The 22,479-nt window shown below is 38.5% G+C and overlaps 1 protein-coding gene across 2 annotated transcripts in view; it reads left to right on the top strand.

Annotated features, from left to right (window-relative positions):
- Positions 1-21,151, top strand: part of NECTIN3 (nectin cell adhesion molecule 3) — a 146,819-nt gene extending 125,668 nt beyond the window's left edge. The window contains exons 8-9 of one of the 2 annotated variants that reach the window (XM_057545085.1): positions 11,511-11,573; positions 12,358-21,151. In XM_057545085.1, the coding sequence (XP_057401068.1) occupies positions 11,511-11,573; positions 12,358-12,537 (243 nt within the window). In that variant the 3' untranslated portion in view covers positions 12,538-21,151. Of the gene's footprint in view, positions 1-11,510; positions 11,574-12,008; positions 12,110-12,357 lie in introns of those variants that run through there. The other variant, XM_057545086.1, reaches the window with a different exon arrangement.
- The last annotated feature ends 1,328 nt before the right edge of the window (positions 21,152-22,479 follow it).

Raw genomic sequence — 22,479 nt, 5'->3', positions numbered from 1 at the left:
TATATTTATTGAGAATTTACTGTGTCCTTGCATCATGCCAGATTCCAGACTATGTTGGTGAATTCCCATTTGAATTCACCTCCACGTGCATGCTCCTCCAAAACGGAATGACTGTGATAAAATGGAAAGGTATAGTTTTTTTTTTTAACTCAACTTTATTGAGATATAATTGACATAACACTATGACCCATTTTAAGTGTACAGTTTGATAAGCTTTGCCAATTTTATACATTCATGCAACCACTACCTCAATCAAGAACATTTCTATCACCTGAAAAACTTGTCATACACACCCTCTACCACGACCACTCCTCCTTGACACCTCAGGCAACCACTAATGTGACTTCTATCACAACATACTAGTTATGCTTTTTTTTTTTTTTTCCACACACACACACTGTATTTTATTTTTACAAGAGATAGATAGACTGACACCAAGCATTGTACATGGATGACCACAACAAAAGCAACAATGATTGCAATTACCAAACATGAAACACACTTATACTATGTCATAATATTGACATTCAGTCCAGTAATCCTCCACTGTAACAGCTCCTTTACTTTGCAGTGAAAATTGATTTGTATATTCTTTTCCTCTGAGTCCTTGTGGGATTTTTTTTTTTAATTCAGACAGAAAGTCACAAAAATTATACTCATCCTCATCAGTTCACTCAGTCCCATGTAATTAATTTCTTTTTTTTCATCTTGATCTTTTGTTAGCACTTTTATGAGTTCATCAGTTTTTCATTAGAGTTCTGAAAATGCTTATTCATTCAGTTCAGCAGTACAGTCAGTTACCAGAAACCTGTACTTGTCAGAGTCTTTTCCATGAATTTCTTGAAGATGAAACTCTTTTATAGGAACATATTTGCAAAATCATCAGAGTACACCCAGAACTGTCTGTAAATGACAAAAGACTTAAAAATGACCATGGTTAAAGATTTGATGAAAGTTCATAATAATGCAGTTGACAAGAAAATTAGTTATTTCTGAGATATACATTTTAAAGTAATAACTAGGATTATTACTTATAACATTATACCAGAACATATAAGATTTTTAGACGTTTCCTGTAATGTCTGAAACATTTATATTAACATATTTCCATACATATTTCCATACAAATACAAATATAAGATTTTTAGAAATTTCATGTAATGTCTGAAACATTTATATTAACATATTTCCATACATATTTCCATACAAATACAAATATAAGATTTTTAGAAATTTCATGTAATGTCTGAAACATTTATATTAACATATTTCCATACATATTTCCATACAAATACAAATATAAGATTTTTAGAAATTTCATGTAATGTCTGAAACATTTATATTAACATATTTCCATACATATTTCCATACAAATACAAGATTTTTAGAAATTTCATGTAATGTCTGAAACATTTATATTAACATATTTCCATACATATTTCCATACAAATACAAATATAAGATTTTTAGAAATTTCATGTAATGTCTGAAACATTTATATTAACATATTTCCATACAAATAACCCAATGAAAGTTTAGTATTAGTTGTTTTGTTTGTTTTTTTATACTGCAGGTTCTTATTAGGCATCAGTTTTATACACATCAGTGTATACATGTCAATCCCAATCGCCCAATTCAGCACATCACCATCCCCACCTCATCGCAGTTTTCCCCCCTTGGTGTCCATATGTCCATTCTCTACATCTGTGTCTCAACTTCTGCCCTGCAAACTGGCTCATCTGTACCATTTTTCTACGTTCCACATACATGCATTAACATACGATATTTGTTTTCCTCTTTCTGACTTACTTCACTCTGTATGACAGTCTCTAGATCCATCCACTTCTCAACAAATGACTCAATTTCGTTCCTTTTTATGGCTGAATAATATTCCATCGTATATATGTACCACAACTTCTTTATCCATTCGTCTGTTGATGGGCATTTAGGTTGCTTCCATGACCTGGCTATTGTAAATAGTGCTGCAATGAACATTCGGGTGCACGTGTCTTTTTGAATTACGGTTTTCTCTGGGTATATGCCCAGTAGTGGGATTGCTGGGTCATATGGTAATTCTATTTTTAGTTTTTTAAGGAACCTCCATACTGTTCTCCATAGTGGTTGTATCAATTTACATTCCCACCAACAGTGCAAGAGGGTTCCCTTTTCTCCACACCCTCTCCAGCATTTGTTGTTTGTAGATTTTCTGATGATGCCCATTCTAACTGGTGTGAGGTGATACCTCATTGTGGTTTTGATTTGCATTACTCTAATGATTAATGATGTTGAGCATCTTTTCTTGTATTTGTTGGCCATCTGTATGTCTTCTTTGGAGAAATGCTTATTTAGGTCTTCTGCCCATTTTTGTATTGGGTTGTTTGGTTTTTTTTAATATTGAGCTGCATGAGCTGTTTATATATTTTGGAGATTAATCCTTTGTCCGTTGATTCATTTGCAAATATTTTCTCCCATTCTGAGGGTTGTCTTTTCGTCTTGTTTATGGTTTCCTTTGCTGTGCAAAAGCTTTGAAGTTTCATTAGGTCCCACTTGTTTATTTTTGTTTTTATTTCCATTACTCTAGGAGGTGGATCGAAAAAGATCTTGCTGTGATTTATGTCAAAGAGTGTTCTTCCTATGTTTTCCTCTAAGAGTTTTATAGTGGCCAGTCTTATATTTAGGTCTCTAATCCATTTTGAGTTTATTTTTGTGTATGGTGTTAGGGAGTATTCTAATTTCATTCTTTTACATGTGGCTGTCCAGTTTTCCCAGCACCACTTATTGAAGAGACTGTCTTTTCTCCATTGTATATCTTTGCCTCCTTTGTCATAGATTAGTTGACCATAGGTGCGTGGGTTAATCTCTGGGCTTTCTATCTTGTTCCATTGATCTATGTTTCTGTTTTTGTGCCAGTACCATATTGTCTTGATTACTGTAGCTTTGTAGTATAGTCTGAAGTCAGGGAGTCTGATTCCTCCAGCTCCATTTTTTTGCCTCAAGACTGCTTTGGCTATTCGGGGTCTTTTGTGTCTCCATACAAATTTTAAGATGATTTGTTCTAGCTCCGTAAAAAATGCCATTGGTAATTTGATAGGGATTTCATTGAATCTGTAGATTGCTTTGGGTAGTATACTCATTTTCACAATGTTGATTCTTCCAATCCAAGAACATGGTATATCTCTCCATCTGTTGGTATCATCTTTAATTTCTTTCATCAGTGTCTTATAGTTTTCTGCATACAGGTCTTTTGTCTCCCTAGGTAGGTTTATTCCTAGGTATTTTATTCTTTTTGTTGCAGTGGTAAATGGGAGTGTTTCCATAATTTCTCTTTCAGATTTTTCATCATTAGTGTATAGGAATGCAAGAGATTTCTGTGCATTAATTTTGTAACCTGCAACTTTACCATATTCATTAATTAGCTCTAGCAGTTTTCTGGTGGCAGTTTTAGGATTCTCTATGTATAGTATCATGTCATCCGCAAACAGTGACAGTTTTACTTCTTCTTTTCCAATTTGTATTCCTTTTATTTCTTTTTCTTCTCTGATTGCCGTGGCTAGGACTTCCAGAACTATGTTGAATAATAGTGGTGAGAGTGGACATCCTTGTCTCGTTCCTGATCTTAGAGGAAATGCTTTCAGTTTTTCACCATTGAGAATGATGTTTGCTGTGGGTTTGTCATATATGGCCTTTATTATGTTGAGGTAGGTTCCCTCTATGCCCACTTTCTGGAGAGTTTTTATCAGAAATGGGTGTTGAATTTTGTCAAAAGCTTTTTCTGCATCTATTGAGATGATCATATGGTTTTTATTCTTCAATTTGTTAATATGGTGTATCACATTGATTGATTTGCGTATATTGAAGAATCCTTGCATCCCTGGGATAAATCCCACTTGATCGTGGTGTATGATCCTTTTAATGTGTTTTTGGATTCTGTTTGCTAGTATTTTGTTGAGGATTTTTGCATCTATATTCATCAGTGATATTGGTCTGTAATTTTCTTTTTTTGTAGTGTCTTTGTCTGGTTTTGGTATCAGGGTGATTGTGGCCTCATAGAATGAGTTTGGGAGAGTTCCTTCCTCTGCAATTTTTTGGAAGAGTTTGAGAAGGATGGGTGTTAGCTCTTCTCTAAATGTTTGATAGAATTCACCTGTGAAGCCATCTGGTCCTGGACTTTTGTTTGTTGGAAGATTTTTAATCACAGTTTCAATTTCATTACTTGTGATTGGTCTGTTGATATTTTCTGTTTCTTCCTGATTCAGTCTTGGAAGGTTATACCTTTCTAAGAATTTGTCCATTTCTTCCAGGTTGTCCATTTTATTGGCATAAAGTTGCTTGTAGTAGTCTCTTAGGATGTTTTGTATTTCTGCGGTGTCTGTTGTAACTTCTCCTTTTTCATTTCTGATTTTATTGATTTGAGTCCTCTCCCTCTTTTTCTTGATGAGTCTGGCTAATGGCTTATCAATTTTGTTTATCTTCTCAAAGAACCAACTTTTAGTTTTATTGATCTTTGCTATTGTTTTCTTTGTTTCTATTTCATTTATTTCTGCTCTGATCTTTATGATTTCTTTCCTTCTGCTAACTTTGGGTTTTGTTTGTTCTTCTTTCTCTAGTTTCTTTAGGTGTAAAGTTAGATTGTTTACTTGAGAGTTTTCTTGTTTCTTTAGGTAGGCTTGTATAGCTATAAACTTCCCTCTTAGAACCGCTTTTGCTGCATCCCATAGGTTTTGGGTCGTCGTGTTTTCATTGTCATTTGTCTCTAGGTATTTTTTTATTTCCTGTTTGATTCCTTCAGTGATCTCTTGGTTATTTAGTAACGTATTGTTTAGCCTCCATGTGTTTGTCTTTTTTACGTTTTTTTCCCTGTAATTCATTTCTAATCTCATAGCGTTGTGGTCAGAAAAGATGCTTGATATGATTTCAATTTTCTTAAATTTACTGAGGCTTGATTTGTGACCCAAGATGTGATCTATCCTGGAGAATGTTCCGTGTGCACTTGAGAAGAACGTGTAATCTGCTGTTTTTGGATGGAATGTCCTATAAATATCAATTAAATCTATCTGGTCTATTGTGTCATTTAAAGCTTCTGTTTCCTTATTTATTTTCATTTTGGATGATCTGTCCATTGGTGTAAGTGAGGTGTTAAAGTCCCCCAGTATTATTGTGTTACTGTCGATTTCCTCTTTTATAGCTGTTAGCAGTTGCCTTATGTATTGAGGTGCTCCTATGTTGGGTGCATATATATTTATAATTGTTATATCTTCTTCTTGGATTGATCCCTGGATCATTATGTAGTGTCCTTCCTTGTCTCTTGTAACATTCTTTATTTTAAAGTCTATTTTATCTGATATGAGTATAGCTACTCCAGCTTTCTTTTGATTTCCATTTGCATGGAATATCTTTTTCCATCCCCTCACTTTCAGTCTGTATGTGTCCCTAGGTCTGAAGTGGGTCTCTTGTAGACAGCATATATATGGGTCTTGTTTTTGTATCCATTCAGCCAGTCTATGTCTTTTGGTTGGGGCATTTAATCCATTCACGTTTAAGGTAATTATCGATATGTATGTTCCTATGACCATTTTCTTAATTGTTTTGGGTTTGTTTTTGTAGGTCCTATTCTTCTCTTGTGTTTCCCACTTAGAGAAGTTCCTTTAGCATTTGTTGTAGAGCTGGTTTGGTGGTGCTGAATTCTCTTAGCTTTTGCTTGTCTGTAAAGCTTTTGATTTCTCCATCAAATCTAAATGAGATCCTTGCTGGGTAGAGTAATCTTGGTTGTAGGTTCTTCCCTTTCATCACTTTAAGTATTTCATGCCACTCCCTTCTGGCTTGCAGAGTTTCTGCTGAGAAATCAGCTGTTAACCTTATGGGGGTTCCCTTGTATGTTATTTGTCGTTTTTCCCTTGCTGCTTTCAATAATTTTTCTTTGTCTTTAATTTTTGCCACTTTGATTACTATGTGTCTCGGCGTGTTTCTCCTTGGGTTTATTCTGTATGGGACTCTCTGCGCTTCCTGCACTTGGGTGGCTATTTCCTTTCCCATGTTAGGGAAGTTTTCGATTATAATCTCTTCAAATATTTTCTCTGGTCCTTTCTCTCTCTCTTCTCCTTCTGGGACCCCTATAATGCGAATGTTGTTGCGTTTAATGTTGTCCCAGAGGTCTCTTAGGCTGTCTTCATTTCTTTTTATTCTTTTTTCTTTAGTCTGTTCCGCAGCAGTGAATTCCACCATTCTGTCTTCCAGGTCACTTATCCGTTCTTCTGCCTCAGTTATTCTGCTATTGATTCCTTCTAGTGTAGTTTTCATTTCAGTTATTGTATTGGTCATCTCTGTTTGTTTGTTCTTTAATTCTTCTAGGTCTTTGTTAATCATTTCTTGCATCTTCTCAATCTTTGCCTCCATTCTTATTCCGAGGTCCTGGATCATCTTCACTATCATTATTCTGAATTCTTTTTCTGGAAGGTTGCCTATCTCCACTTCATTTAGTTGTTTTTCTGGGGTTTTTTCTTGTTCCTTCATCTGGTACATAGCCCTCTGCCTTTTCATCTTCTCTGTCTTTCTGTAACTGTGGTTTTTGGTCCACAGGCTGCAGGATTGTAGTTTTTCTTGCTTCTGTTGTCTGCCCTCTGGTGGTTGAGGCTATCTAAGAGGCTTGATGGGAGGCTCTGGTGGTGGGTAGAGCTGACTGTTGCCGTGGCGGTCAGAGCTCAGTAAAACCTTAATCCACTTGACTGTTGATGGGTGGGGCTGGGTTCCCTCCCTGTTGCTGTGGCGATCAGAGCCCAGTAAAACCTTAATCCACTTGACTGTTGATGGGTGGGGCTGGGTTCCCTCCCTGTTGGTTGTTTTGCCTGAGGCAACCCAACACTGGAGCCTACCCGTGCTCTTTGGTGGGGTTAATGGCAGACTCTGGGAGGGCTCACGCCAAGGAGAACTTCCCAGGACCTCTGCTGCCAGTGTCCTTATCCCCACGGTGAAACAGAGCCACCACTCGCCTCTGCAGGAGACCCCCCAACACCAGCAGGTACGTCTGGTTCAGTCTCCCCCAGGGTCACTGCTCCTTCCCCTGGGTCCCGATGCACACATTACTTTGTGTGTGCCCTCCAAGAGTGGGGTCTCTGTTTCCCCCAGTCCTGTCACAGTCCTGCAATCAATTCCCACTAGACTTCAAAGTCTGATTCTCTAGGAATTCCTCCTCCCTTTGCCGGACCCCCAGGTTGGGAAGCCTGAGGTGGGGCTCAGAACCTTCACTCCAGTGGGTGGACTTCTGTGGTATAAGTGTTCGCCAGTCTGTGAGTCACCCACCCAGCAGTTATGGGATTTGATTTTACTCTGATTGCGCCCCTCCTACCGTCTCACTGTGGCTTCTCCTCTGTCCTTGGACGTGGGGTGTCCTCCTTGGTGAAGTCCAGGGTCTTCCTGTCAATGATTGTCCAGCAGCCAGTTGTGATTCTGGTGCTCTCGCAAGAGGGAGTGAGAGCACGTCCTTCTACTCCGCCATCTTGGTTAATCCCCTAGTTATGCTTTTTAAAAAGAATTTCACATAGAGGGAATCACAGCATGCTTTTTTATGTCCAATTTCTTTAGCATTATATTTTTGAGATCCATGTTGCTTGAATAAATTTCCTTTCATTGCTGAGTAGTATTCCATTTTATGAATACACCGTAATTTGTTTAGACATTCAACTGTTGAGGGCTGTTTTGGTTTAAGGTTTTGGGATATAAGGAATAAAAACTTCAGTTTTCTTTTTTTGTAATATCTTTGTCTGGTTTTGGTATCAGGGTGATGCTAATCTCATAAAACTAGTTACAAAGTGTTCTCTTTTCTCCCATTTGCAGAAAGAATTTAAGAGTAGTATTAATCCTTTAAATGTTTGGTAGAATTTACTAGTGATTCCATCAGGGCCTGGAGTTTCTCTGTAGAAAGGACTTTGTGTCTTTCAAGACATTACAGGTGGAATCATAGTAGTTTACTAATAAATTCATTATTCATACATTCTTCATATAATCTCTACTCTGAGATTCTCTGGTCTTATAAAAATAATGAACATTAAAATATTTGGGTATGCCTGGTGTGCTATAAGTGGCAGTGTAAAGTTACCCAAGGATGTGATGTGGACGCTTAGCAGATGGTTGAATTGGGAAGGTAGCAAAGGAGGAGAGACCTATTACAAACTAGATATGAGGTTGTGGGGTGCTTAGTTTACCTTCCCTTATTACAACCTTAGGAACTGAGGGAAGATGGATGGTCCTTCAGCAGGTTATGAGTTTTAGGTATCTTGTTAAGTGGAGGTTTTAAGAGGTAAGTTAATAATGACCTTTTAGAATTTAAGACAGTTTTAATAGATATTTTCATTTATCTCTTAAATGGCAGATTCTTGAACATGTTTGCGTGCCAGGAGGTAGGAATCCATGGCAAAAAAAAAAAAAAAAAGGAGTTGAAAAATAAGAGAATGATATGGAAGTTCTTGTAGATGTGGGAGTGATTTGCACTAGTTAGAAGAAATCCTGCTTCCTCCAGGCTTAAGAAAATTCTGGAAGAGGCAGATGTCAGTTGGGGCTAGGAATTGGAGGGAACATTTTAGAGAAAAGTTTGGTAAGGTAGGAGAATGTGTTTAAAAAGAACAATGTTTATGGTTTATAAATCACAATGAAAGAGTCTGAGCAAAAGGGAGACATGGAAGTACAGAGCATTTTGGGGGTGAAATTATGAAACAAGAGAGAAGACCAAAAAGACTCCAACTTGGTAGTAGGGATAATGGTTCCAAATGGAACTCTAGTTTGAAGTTCTTCCACTGCCAGAGCAAGCAGAGTATCCAGGGTGATTGTAGACTTGTTGACAAAAGCAACTTGAAATCTTGGTTCTGTCATCCCCGAAAATAAACCTTAGTAACTCTAAAAGCTCTGTTTATGGGGTTTTAAAATATTATCTACATGGAAACAGATTAAAATATAACACATAGTAAAGTGTAGAGGTTTTGGTTTATTTGTTGAGTCAGAGAAAGTAAAAATATTTATGAAGATAATATATAATAAAACTTCAAAAACTAGTGTCGTTAGCACCTTGGAAGACAGGAATGAAAGTCTACATGACTTTAGTAAATCAGGAAAGTGAATATGGGTTTGTAGCTCAATAGAAATTGTTACAGTACATGTAAGTAGGGAAATCAAAATACGCATTAGAGATTCAGAGTATCCCAAGGCTTTCTGGGAAAAACCACAAGAATAATAGAATAATATATATCATGTATCCATCAGTTAAAATATTATAGGTAATTCAGTTTATATATACCAAGCACCAACCATATGAAAGGTATCATGCAAGACACTTTTCTGTAAACTGTGGTGATTAACTTTATTAAAAAAGTCAGAATATGCAACGTTTAGGGTAGTTTATGGACTAGCGGAAAGAGAGCACATGTACCAGGAATTTAGGTTAAATTTAGTTCCTTAGGTATCTTGTCAGAAGCTAAATGGCCACGTAGTGCAGAGGCAAGCACAGCATGCTCTTGCGTAGCCCTGGTCCCTAATGCAGGGCCATCCCTAGGATGTGTGGGGCTTCTGTCTATATAAAGAATTTGATTAACTATTGTACTACAAAATTCATGGGCTCATGTGAGGTATAATGATTACTGATGAAAGGTTACAATACTGGGTAGAGAAGAAGAACTTAATATTTGCTAGTTGCCCAGTCAGTGCGAGTGAAGACTGTTCATGGTGTCCAAACACCATTTCTTCCTGCTCAGTCCTAGGAATTCTCTTTTCTTGTCCAATATTTTCAAGCGTACCGCTTCAGACTGATTTTATATCTCAGGCCATGAGAAAAGGTTAGCAATGCTGTTACTGCTCATAAAGTCGTGGCTCATCTAAAATAGCCAAGAAACAAAAGAAAATGCTAATTTTAATTTTAGGTTATTTTTTTTCTGAGTCTATTTTCCTTGGACCGGCACCATCTATGTAATTTGTGAGGCTCAGTGCAAAGCAAAAATGCAGGGCCCCTTGTTTAAAAATTAAGCATGTCAGGATGGCAATACAAGGTCCATGAAGCAGGCCCTGCCTTGGACTTTTACCAGTATGTACTGTCAGTATCAATAGTCATGTGGGAAGCACCCTAGAATCGTGCAGAATGTGACAGGGGGAATGAATTTGTCACAGATAACTTATAATTTGGATAACATGGCATATGATATAGAATATCAAGAGTTGATAGTTCATATTTCAATGAAGTTATTGGTTAACTGTTGAATTCTTACTGTTGCAGAACCACAGGCTAGGGTGTGGGGATGGAGGAGGATGGCCAAAAGAGGTTCACTGTTTACTAGGTTGAAAGATACAGACATTAGGAACCATAAAACTGACAGAGCATGATGTCTGCTTTAATGGAGGTATAAACAAGAACAATAGGAAAAGTAGGAGTAAATAAACTTTGGTGGGTAGTGTGGAAAAGCCTTTTAGGAAAAAAAAAAATGACTTTAGTCAGGCCAAGATGGGTAGTATTTCAAGTGCCAGAGGTTAAGTGGCAGACCTCCCAGACAAAAAGGACAGCATGAGCAAAGACAGTGAAATGAAGAGCGTGTTGATAGATAACGCCTACATGCTGGGACTTTCAGGCATTCTTTTGTTATATTTATTGAACATCTATTTTCCAGGCACTGAGCCAGAAGCATGGGTATAAAAGTATAGGTTTAGGAATCAGACAGGGCATCTACCACTCACCAGCTGTGTGACTGGAGACACCTTACTTAACCACTCTAAGCCCCAGTTTTAGTCATCTGTAAAATAAAGACATTGGTTTTACAGAATTATTATAAAAGTTAAATGAGATAATATCTATAAATACTCCAACCAGCACCCTCAATCCAGTGAAGGAGAAAGCAAATAAATAATTGTGATAACACATGCTGTGAAAGCACAGAAAGGAGAGTGGCTCTCTCTGTCTGAGGGTTTTGTGCTTCACTTCCTGAAAGGGATGATATTTGAACTTGGGGCTGAAGGGTAAGTATGTGTTTATAAGCGAAAGGGAAGCTGAGAAAGATTCTCTTAGGCTGAGGTTTGAAAACGATGAACCCTTTTATGATCTGTATGGGGTTGGAAGACAGGGAGTAGCAACAGGAAACGAAAGCAGACCATGTATACATCTATAAAATCTTTCATTACCACTCCAAACCCCTTTTAGTCAATTCAAAATATCAGACTCTTCCACTGAGAAAAGGCAAGAGACCTGTGCTGAACGTTACCTCAAGTAAGATGTAAACAAGTTTGCATGAGAGCTTCTATAGCAGATGTTCTGTATATTTTCTTCCTTCTACAAGAAGTTTAGAGCCAGGAGATAGAGACAACTCTCAGGAAATGTAGTTGCTTTTCCCATCCTCATGTGGAACATTTTGCTTAGTTGGCAGACATTTAACAAGACATGATTGGCTCTTTTAAAAACAGGAGTCTTAGCGGTCTTGGTTGATCTGTCTTATCATGTGCTTGGTGCTTTAAAGTGCATGTCTTTTTCTGTCTTCTCCCTCCAGACTGAACACTTGCCTCTGCAGACTCAGTTCAAAGGAAGAGAGGCTGGCGGTCTCCAGCGCCCTGTAAGTAACATGGTCCTCTAGTAGGGTCAGCCCACGCGGAGCCGGGGACCACCATGTTTATTAAAATACTGTTTTATTTCCATGAAATTTTGTTTTATTCATCTCTGCTATCTGAGCATCAGTGGTGTGATTTTGTAAAGTCCTTGAGATTGCTTATTCCTCTTAGAAGTAATCAAGTTTTATGAAACCAGTAACCTGACAGAGGCTCAGTACCAGACACACCATAGAGCATGAGGGAGGTTCATTTTATGGTGTCAGCTGTGACCCAGAGTCAAGGAAGAAAGGTCAAGACAAGAGGCTATTTTTTGACAGCATTTCTTATCCTCAGCCACGTTGGGCATACAGTCAAATACCAGTTCATTTCACTGTGTCTCTTCCCTAATTCCCCAGTGCTGAATCCTGAAGCTTCTTTTGGTTTTGTTTTGGTTGTTTTAGTTCTCTGTATTATCTCATGCATGGATTCCAAGCTTGAGCCTTGCTGAGAGACTCCTGCAGTTCACAACCTTGCTTTTCTCCAGTTTACCTTAACTGATACCAGTTCCAAATTTTGAAACCTGAAACTGACTACAGTCCTCATTAGTCACAATTTTCTATTTAGGAGATGCCACCACTCTTGTACAGGTATTGTAAGCAACCAGTGACTGGAAAATGATAAGTTGTTGAACTTTACCTTGCCATTCAGTAGCTTATGTGTAATGAATTCTGTTCTTGCCTGTTTTTACCCAAGAGCTAGAAAAAATACAAACAGCTGCTCTGATAATGTAAGCAATGTTTGAATTTTTAGAATGGACTGAATAGCAGAAGATTTGACTATGAAGATGAGAATCCAGTGGGGGAAGATGGGATTCAGCAGATGTACCCCCTCTACAATCAGATATGCTCCCAAGACGGGAGTCCTGGCAAATATCATCCAAGCCGTGACCTGGAGAGAGTCTACATCAACCCACGGGAACATTACGTGTGATTGTCCTCTTTCTCCAGTGGTGTTCTAACAAATGTTTATTCTTAGATTGAGGGAGAGAAACTGAGGCCAATAGGTATGATTTTATTCTGTCTCATATAAAACAATCCCAGTCTAAGTGTATCAGAAGTCGTGATGAATGACTTGGAGCCAATAGCACATTTCTTCCTTTTATTAAGAGTTTCTTAATCACCAGCTGTGTTTGTGAACTTGACTCTAGCTTTGTGTGTTTCTGTGATGATGGTGTTTAACTACTAACATTTGGCCTACAATGGCATGTTCATTTAAAAGTAGAGCATCTGCCTGGGATGACAGCGGTGATTCTCCGGAACGAAAGGCCCCAGCTGGGAGTATTAACCTCACTGGGTCTCAGGCAGACCAGCCTGTTCATCTGTAACTCAAATGGGCAGGAAAAGGAGCTCAAAATCCATCTCACTAATTATTTAGTTGGGATTTGGCTTTTCCTGACATGCTTAATACAATTACAATACCTACTTACAAACAGGAGGCCTGAGAAAAGAGGCAGAATTTGTTGTTTATCCCAGAAACAATAACAAAAGGCAGTTCAGACCTTCAAGTCTGTTGGTTTCTTTTAGACTCTTGTGATATTGTAATATGCATTCCTTCTTGATCACCAAGGTCCTGAGGGATGCATATTTCTTGCTATTATCGGCCTAGTCTTGATGAGCTGTGTGCTAACCAGGGTTCTTCTCTTACTCGGTCATTGTTCCCACAGTTGTGTTCTTTATAGTCCAGATTAGCCTATTTCCCACCTATTAAATTCTAGAAGCCCTGTCTAAATGGTGGGCAGCCTTGAGCCTTGAGCCCTCTTTTCTGTGGTGTTGTATATGACAGGCTCAGCTTTCACTACTGAAACTTCTTTCAAACTAATCCTATGCACACAGGCTTTGGCTACCCTTTGCATTCTTCAGACTTTTTATTGTCTGTGTTTTATCTACCTCAGAAAAAAGCCTGCTGGAAAATCACCATGAAATAACCCCTAGTCTTAAAACCCAGGTAGAGAATTTGAAAACCTAAAAAAACAAAAAGCGCCTTTAATATGGCATATGTGCTAAACCCACATGTGGTCCTTGATCCCTCTTGCCCTACTTTAACTGGTCAATAATAAGAGTAAAGAGGTACTAAAACGCAAATAATACAGTGACTGACTTACCAGTCTGGAGTTTTCTCACTTCCCTTTGCCAGCTTTTCCTCGATGAGCTTGAAGGTAGCAATTATAGTGGGGTGAGCAGAGGAAGGAACACAGGTACATGTGCAAGTGTCAATCATCTGCCCTCGTATCTTAAGGAAAGCATTGCTTTACTATGTGTTCTGGAAGATTATGGGTCTGTCACAGATATAAAAAACACTGCAGACTTGTCATGTATTAGGAAAGAGTGACATGAGCACTAAAATAAAATAGTACACATTTCCAACCTAAGCTTCAAGGGAATAGGAGAATATTAACATAGATTTCTAATGGGATACCAAAGATACATTATGATTCACATTTTGCTGGCTCTAGTTCTTGCTTGTGTGTTTGTTTCCTTTCTTCAGTTACCATGCTTTGTCAGACAAATTATCCAGGTTGTTCTACAGTAGTAATACACCACCCCCCTCCATTACCTGGGTGACCAGCAATTCTGTAAAAGATGATAGTTACATGGAATCAAAGGGTAAATTCCAAGGACCATCATTGCTGTTTCACTATGTTACCTCAGAGTTAGTGTACCGCCCTTGCTAGCAAGCTGACACAGAAAGAAGATATCTGACTTTATTACTTGGAATCCCATCAGTGAGTTACTGTAACTGAAGGTGTAGGGATCCTTGCAGTTGTTTTCCAACAGAAAGATGACTCTAGTCAGAGCTCTCCTTGATAAGGAAGTGTTTTATACATACTAGATGTTACAGAGGAGGATACTGTGGTGCATTGCCTCCTTTAGTGAGCTTTAAAAATGTCTTACACATTGGGGATGGTTTCTAGGTGCTGCTGCGAAGGAGGTTGTTGAATTAGTGTCACAAAAGTAGACCCTGGACCTAGAGGGGAGTTGAGATGTCTTCATTTGCACTAGGGAAAGAGAGTTGGAAGCACTGAGTTTCAGAGCCCTTTGACCTGTCTTCTACCCTCTCTACCATCAAGAAGCCACTATTGCAATTTTTAACATTCTCAGTGTAGTTATAGAAAAGAAATCTCAGGATGTAGACACTTCTCTCAACAGCCAGCTAGTTCAATATCCTCTTTGCCTCTCTGTCAGCTATGATATTTCTTTAACAGACTGGTAGATTTTATAGCTGTTGGCCCCTTACATGGGTCACAGAAGGTATATAATTGCTTCTCCTGGTGGCTTCCATCTGTTCTCTCTAAATACTGAGTGGAATAGAGCTCAGTATTTTAAAGGAGCTTTAAAGGGCTTTGATCAGCCAGCCCCCTCAAGGAAAAAATGCCATCCAAAATTGGCCTGTTGATCTCTAAATTTGGAGGCTAGACCACTTGACGATGGCCATTTAAATTTGGAAGTTAGACTCTTAAAGGTCAGTGAGTGAGGCTTAAGGATATAAGCCACAGCTGCTACTAGATACTCTTACCATAACTGGTTTATTAAAACGCACTGAAACAGAAATAAATCCCCGGAGTGCTTATCCACTTACGGTTGCAGTTTTGCGTTTCAAGGGGGAGTGTGCATGCTCCATCTTAAACACACAGCCTTGATTGCCTATTTTGTAGGCGGCCCAAGCTCCAGGGGCGTGCGTCATCGCTGCAGTAGCAGATCACCAGGTCCTTTGCACACCACACTAAAATAAAGTATCTGTACCAGTTAGGATTGCCCTGACATAATGGGATAAGAATTTAGGTTAATTCTTAAATGGCAGTGATTTATTTTCTATGAGAACTCCCCTATCCCTGGCCGCCTTATATGTTCTAAAATTGAAGAAGTCCATGCTCTTTAGGACATGTAATATAAAATTCTTACCTGTGCTAGGCCTCCCTGTAACATGCACATAGTAGATACTAAAGAAATGTGCTGTAAACTAAATGAACTGGTCCCCTCAATAATTTTTTATGGCCTTGTTTACTCATAGGGATAACATATTTTTTCATCCATCTTTTGAGAATGATTTCCTAATTCCTCTTTCACAGTAGTGTAAAATTTACTATTTTGTTTTTCATTGTGCAGTTTTCCCCTGCAGTGTGCTGGTCTCTCAGTGCTGTTCTTTATATCCAATAGAGCCTTTCTTCAAGCCTCTTTTTCCCTGGGGCATAGAGGATAGACCATTATACCAAGAATCAGAAGAATAGGTTCTACCCCCACTTAATCTGTCTAGGACATCAGTTGCCCCTATCTGTAAAGCAGAGATTGTAATACTTTCCCTGTCAGCCTCTCAGAAATGTGGGGAGAGTTAAAGAAGATAATAATGGATGGGAAATTGTAAGTTCTCTTCAAATGAAAATACCCATGACTCTATTACTGTTGCATATTGAACCTGAACTCCCAGCACCCTTGCCAGCATTTTGAGTACCATAGCGTCTCCCCAGGGAGAACCAAGTGGCAGATGAAAATTTCAGTTCGAGCTAATTTGAGTATAGCCAAGTGCAAGTGGAAGACATCCCTTTTCTATAATAAGCATTTGTCATATGGAAAGCTTGATATCTGGATTTTAGCCTTTTAAGCTCTGTTGACCTGTGGTTGCTCTTGTTTAACAGATTACTGCTAATAATAGCTACCATTATTGAGTGTGTAGTATGGACTGGATTCCAGGGCAAGCACCTTACAAGAATCATCTCACTGACTAGAACCAAACTCCTGTTTTGTCCCCTTCCAGGAGACCCTGTGGGGACAGACAGCCTCCCACTCCTATGCTGCACACCCACAGACCACACTAATCATCAGTCAGCTGTTACTTCTTTTAAGTCTGCTTTTGGGGAGTGGTGTTAGGGAAGAGGCTTTCTTGATTTTTTTGGAAAACAGAGGTATAAGAGGGTACATGGAAGAAAACCATAAAAAAAATGTTTACTGAGAAGAAAGCAATTGCATGTGCTCGTTTTTACTTACTTTTCGAACTTCTCAAAAAGCTCAGAAAGAGTCTCATACCCATTAGATTAACCATCTCTGCAAAAATAACCAACCGAATAATTAAAGCCACTCCATCCCAGTTGGTTCGGTCTTAGAGGGCACAAACTTCTAACATCTCTTCCTCAGCTTAGTAATTTGATACACTTACTGCCCCTTTGAGTTTGTTTCACCTTTATTGAACTCCCAGGGGGTGGTGGCACTCTTACAGTGGACAGAAAGAGAGCTGGCTCTGGTAGAAAGCCAGAAGAAGAGGAGGAAGGGTGTGAAAGTAGAAATGTCAGGGCCCCCACCTGTGGTTCAGCTCTATGCTTCTCTTGTTCCTGTGCTGAACTGGCAACACCCTTCATCCTTGGGCCATTTACAGACTACCTAGGAGGACCAGGGACTTCCGGTTCTTCTGTTAAACTAGAAACTGCTATTTGTAAGCCTACTCAACTATGGACTATGCCTGGATGAATCTTTTTTTTTTTTTTTAATTTTATTTATTTATTTTTATATTTATGGCTGTGTTGCGTCTTCGTTTCTGTGCGAGGGCTTTCTCCAGTTGCAGCAAGTGGGGGCCACTTCATCGCGGTGCACGGGCCTCTCACTATCGTGGCCTCTCTTGTTGCGGAGCACAGGCTCCAGACGCACAGGCTCAGTAATTATGGCTCACGGGCCCAGTTGCTCCGTGGCATGTGGGATCTTCCCAGACCAGGGCTCGAACCCGTGTCCCCTGCATTGGCAGGCAGATTCTCAACCACTGCGCCACCAGGGAAGCCCTACCTGGATGAATCTTATGGCCCCTGAAAGGTACTTGTGTTCCCTCCATTAAAGAAAATTGTTGTAAGTTGGACTTTGCCAATTTGGTCACTTGCAATTATTAGGTGGTCTAGTGGCCTTCAGTAGGTAGGGGTTGGATGAGGGCTGTACGTCTCCTCCCCACCAACCTTACCAGGTGGTATATTACACTGAAATCAGATTTTAAGCCAGTGTCTGCATCATTCATCTTTATAAACACTCAGGCACCAGAACAGACATCCTGTACTAGTCAACCTGTCATGTAAGCTTGAAAGAGTCCCCACTCCATTCTTTTGGAGAACCCAATGATATCTTATGTAAAAGGGTTATTAGAAATGAATCCAATAATGTTACAGCAGATTTGGTGTCAGGCAGCCTGATTTCTGTTCAACTTCTAGACATAGAACAGGTTAGTAATCTAGGAATCTTAGGGCTAGTGGGCTTGCTAGAACTTTATGCCCTCTTCGTGAAAGGGATGGAGTGCCCTATGGTATTTGGGCCAATCCACATACATTTAACACTACTAACTTGACCACTGAAAAAAATCACTTATTAACAAAGTCTCTGGCGCTGAGTTCTTGTGGTAGTAGCCTCTGAAGTGACTTGAGTTTTTCAAATGCTAACTAACAACTTTTGGAGGGTGTATTCCCAACTAGGAAACTTTAAATGTTAACTAAACACTCCTAGAGTGTATTTTAAGACCAATTAACATGTGCCAAAATAATTCAAATTACATTCAACATAACAATTTCTTAAGGATTCCTTGTGTTATCACACCTTCACAGTGGGGTGAGGTATATTCACTGCTCTAATGTCAACCACCTGCTGGCATTTCACCTTAATAGTGACAGCCTTTTCCTTGTTAGAGGTGTGTGTGTGTATGCATCAGAGAGAGAGAAAGACAGGCAGAGGGGAGAGAAGCTGACTTAAAATTCACAGTTGAAAAACATTTTGGAGTTCACACATACAACAGAACCCTCACATCTACAAACATCTCACTATTTCAGGCCCATTTTATTAACTTTGCTTTTGAATTATCTCTGCTTTTGAATTATCTCTGTAAAAAGGTTAGAGGTAGGAACAGAGGCCATATTTACCTTGACAGTGGAAATATATAAAATATTAGGTTTATTTCTACTGTATTTCCACTTATTAGGTTAGTTATTCTCTACTCACGTTTGTTTGACTGTGGAAGTTTGGAGCTGAGTAGACGAGAATAAAAGAGAATGTCAAAAATTCAGATGACACTAAACATCTTTTTATCAAACATTATCAATTGAGACCATGATGTGGAAGTTCCTTCTATATCTCAGGGAGAAGGGAAACCACCACTGACAAATAAAAGGATTCTCCATTCCATTGGTTGGGAATAAATCACTTCCATTGGTCCATTCCCCAGAATAGTCAGTGTTTGGGGGCTAAAGCCATGATATATATCAAATTACATACCTACCTACCTCCCTACACCAAAAAGCTCTAGTTATATGCAGTATCTGGTACCTCTAGCTGTGAGGTATAGGGATAAATGCGTGAGTTTCAGGGGAACAGATGTTGTGAATATTTATGGAAAAAAGCAGCATCTCCGTGAGTTAAAGGTTGGCAGGGCCCTGTCCTCTAAGTGCTCCCATTCTAGAGCTGTGTTGTTTACAGTTGCCACTTGCACATGATTTACATGGCATGTCCTTTGGACCCAAGGAGATAGACTAATGGACTTGAAGTTATTATTAGATTACAACTGCCATCCCAAACAATCTTCAATAAACAAAAACCAGCTTCCTGAGATGTTTCAGTGTTTTACTCCATCTAGAGGCAGGAGACTGAACAGTTCCCTTCTTGAGGTTTTTTCCCAGCCTTACCATTTAAAGATTTTATGATCAGGTTCCCTGTGGCCCAGCAGGACACTTGGTATCATGGCCTAGACCGGTTGTATTTATTATCATGGCACAGGACTGAACTGTAAAGTCGATTAGAGGAGGCCTCGAGGGAAAGCCCCCCTGGGAATCCAGAACATCAGATTGGCTACACTGGCTTAGAACTGTGGCCTATCCTGCTACAAATATGTCTGACACCCATGAAGAAATGTTTTATGTGTCTCCTCCAGAGGTTAGGAATGAACTTCAAACATTCGTTATGTCCCTTAATAACTCACAATGGGTCTATAAAGCCCAGGGTTCCACTGATTCTCAAATGCATGGGCATCACTATTTAGGTTTTCATTATTCTTGCCAATAATGACCAGCTTTTTTTTTTTTTTTAATCCACCCTAACACATTGATCAGGCTAAGTTAATTTCTTCTCACAAGTCATTTTGATGGCTCCACGTCCATCATATTTTAACTACAGGCAGCAGTATTTTGTCCTAAATGCATTGGTTTGCATTTACCCACACTGTGGCTCATTAATGCCTCTTTTTTCACATGGTTTCATGAGAACTTATTGCTGTATTCCCTTCAACTGAACATTTCAATACCCAGAAGAGCATTTGTCATCTTAGGTTTCACTGTGTACTTGAAATTCCACGTCCTTTGTAAAAAAATGTTAAGTAGGTGGTGTTGCTACTGAATCCCTGGATTATTCCACTTGTCTATCCAGAAAAGTTCCTGTTTATCCTCTACCTTCTTTTTCTATTCCTGAGCCGAAGCTTAAGACATAACATCTGCTCCAGCCTATTCATTTTCCATGTGGTCTTAACCTCTTAACTTCCTTACTTCTCAGTTTCATCCCTGTAAGTTAGTACTCTCCGCCTCACAGAGGTTTTATAGAGGGGGAAAAATAAGATGTTTAAGGGTTGTCTTCAAGAGAGCTCCTACTTTTAAAGTGATTTTATAAAAGCCCCTTGGCTTAGAAATGAGAAACTCTATAGCTATTATTTTTTCCTATCCTTGTTTTGCTGTTTTTATTTCTGGAAAGTGATCTCTGTCTGAATAGAGTCTGTACCCTGGTTTTAACTTTCTTCCCATTACCCCCTTTCACACTGAAATTGTCCTCTCTACCTTGTCCATCCTCTGAACTTTTTACCTACAGAGCCAAAACTAGTTATCCCACAACAAATCCCACATGCTCTTACTTCCATGATTGAATAAATTAATGTCCTCCAGAAAGAGGCATCTGGCTCTGGACATAAGAGGTCAGAAGGTAAATGAGGTCTCACTCTGGCACTGGCAAGATCTCACCATGGTGCCTTGGTTCTCCCTGTATAAACTAAGGTTAATTCTGCTATTTCACAGCACCTGGGTGTTATGAGTCTTGACAAAAAAAAAAATGATGAAAAGTATTTTTCAAATGTCCTGTACTATATAAATGCGTAGTGAATAATCTGGAGAGTCCTCAGGTAGAAATGTGTTCTTGTGTAGCTCAATTCAGATTACTAATCCACCCATTGTTTTCAAAAGAAATGTTTTACTAACCTGTTCTTTTTCTTTTTAAAGTGAAAATTAGTTTCTAATCATTTGAACTATTTTAATTTTTCCGTATGGGAAGAGATCAATAGTATACAGAAAATACCCAAATTGTATTTTAAGTGTTAAAACTGAAAGGGTTTCATAACAATGTAGTGGGATAAGGAGGAAGATTCTAGCTCAAATGTGGCAAGAAATAGAAATACTAAGATTAGCTTTGATTCTGAGATTGTATTATAAATAGATGTTAATGTGGTTGTTTTTAGATACTCTTTATTTTTAAGTTACCAGAAATTGTCTTTTATTTTTGAAGTTTTGAACTATGTGGTTCTTGACATGTTTTGAATAAAGCTTTTATCAACTAAACTTTTTCATTATCAATAAATCAGATATTAAAATACATATAAAAATTAATAGCCTAATTATATGACTGTAAAATTCAAGATTTAAAGAACATCTTTTATAGAAATAGTAGATTTCTATACTGGAGTCCTTTTAAAAAATGATTTTAAAAATAGTAATAGGAGTACTTTTATACTTCAAGCAGTATTAGAAATATTTTTAAAACATGTGACAAGTTACATATTATTGTAATTGCTTGTGGAAAACAATACTTTTTTAATGAAACTAAATTTATTCCACTTAAATAATTGTTCTTCATTCCTGATTAGTCCTTAGGTGTTGAAGTGTCCCTTCTTTTATGAAATGATATCGATGCTAGATGGTAACTTTTTAAATGTTCTTATTTTAAAGAAAGAGTTGGCATCTCTGATGGGTCCCTGTATTTTGTTTTAGGGATGGATGCTTTATTGGTCTGTGAAATCTCAAAATCTAGGAACCATTTTAAAACAAACAAACCTTTTATTGAGATACCATAATTTTCATCCTCTTAAATTGTAAAACTCAGTGCTTTTTAGTTATTCAGAGAGTTGTGTAATCATCACCAAAGTCAATTTTAGAATATTTTCATCACCCCAGAAAGAAACCCACTCCCAGCTGCTCCCTGCCTCCATTCCTCCTTCGCCTTCCCAGTCCCTGGCAACACCAGTCTACTTTCTGTCTCTTGTGAATTTACCTGTTCTGGACATTATATGTAAATGGAATCCTATAATGTGTAGGCTTCTTTCACTTAGCATAGTGTTTTCAAGGTTCAACCGTGGTGTAGCATTTATCATTCATTTCTTTTTATTGCCAAATAATATTCCATTTTATAGATACGCCACATTTTATCCATTCATCAGTTGAGGGACATTTGAGTTGTTTCCACTTTTTGGAAATAATTATGAATTATTCATGTACAAGTCTTTGTGTGAACATGCGTGTTTATTTTTCTTCCATATATACCTAGGAGTGGAATTGCTAGATCATATGGAAGCTCTGGCTTAACATTTGGAGGAACTGCCAGACTATTTGGCAAAGATGCTGCACCATTTTACATTCCCACCAACAGTGTATGAGGGTTCCAGGGTTCCAGTTTCTCCACATCCTCACCAACACTTGTTGTCGTCTGTTCTTTTTGATTATAGCTGTCCTAGTAGGTGTGAAGTGCTACCTCATTGTGTTTTTTATTTTAATTTCCCTGACTGCTAACGATGTTTGTTTGTTTTCTACAACCCATTAAAAATGTAAAGCCATTCTTAGCTCATGGGTCATATTGAAGGCTGGATTTGACCTACAGGTAGCCAACCTCTGAC

This window comes from Balaenoptera acutorostrata, chromosome 4 (genome assembly GCF_949987535.1).
Source record: "Balaenoptera acutorostrata chromosome 4, mBalAcu1.1, whole genome shotgun sequence".
In the NCBI taxonomy this organism is placed as follows: Eukaryota; Metazoa; Chordata; class Mammalia; order Artiodactyla; family Balaenopteridae; genus Balaenoptera; species Balaenoptera acutorostrata.
Note: the sequence above shows the minus strand (reverse complement) of the source record. Positions and strands in the feature narration are given on the sequence as shown.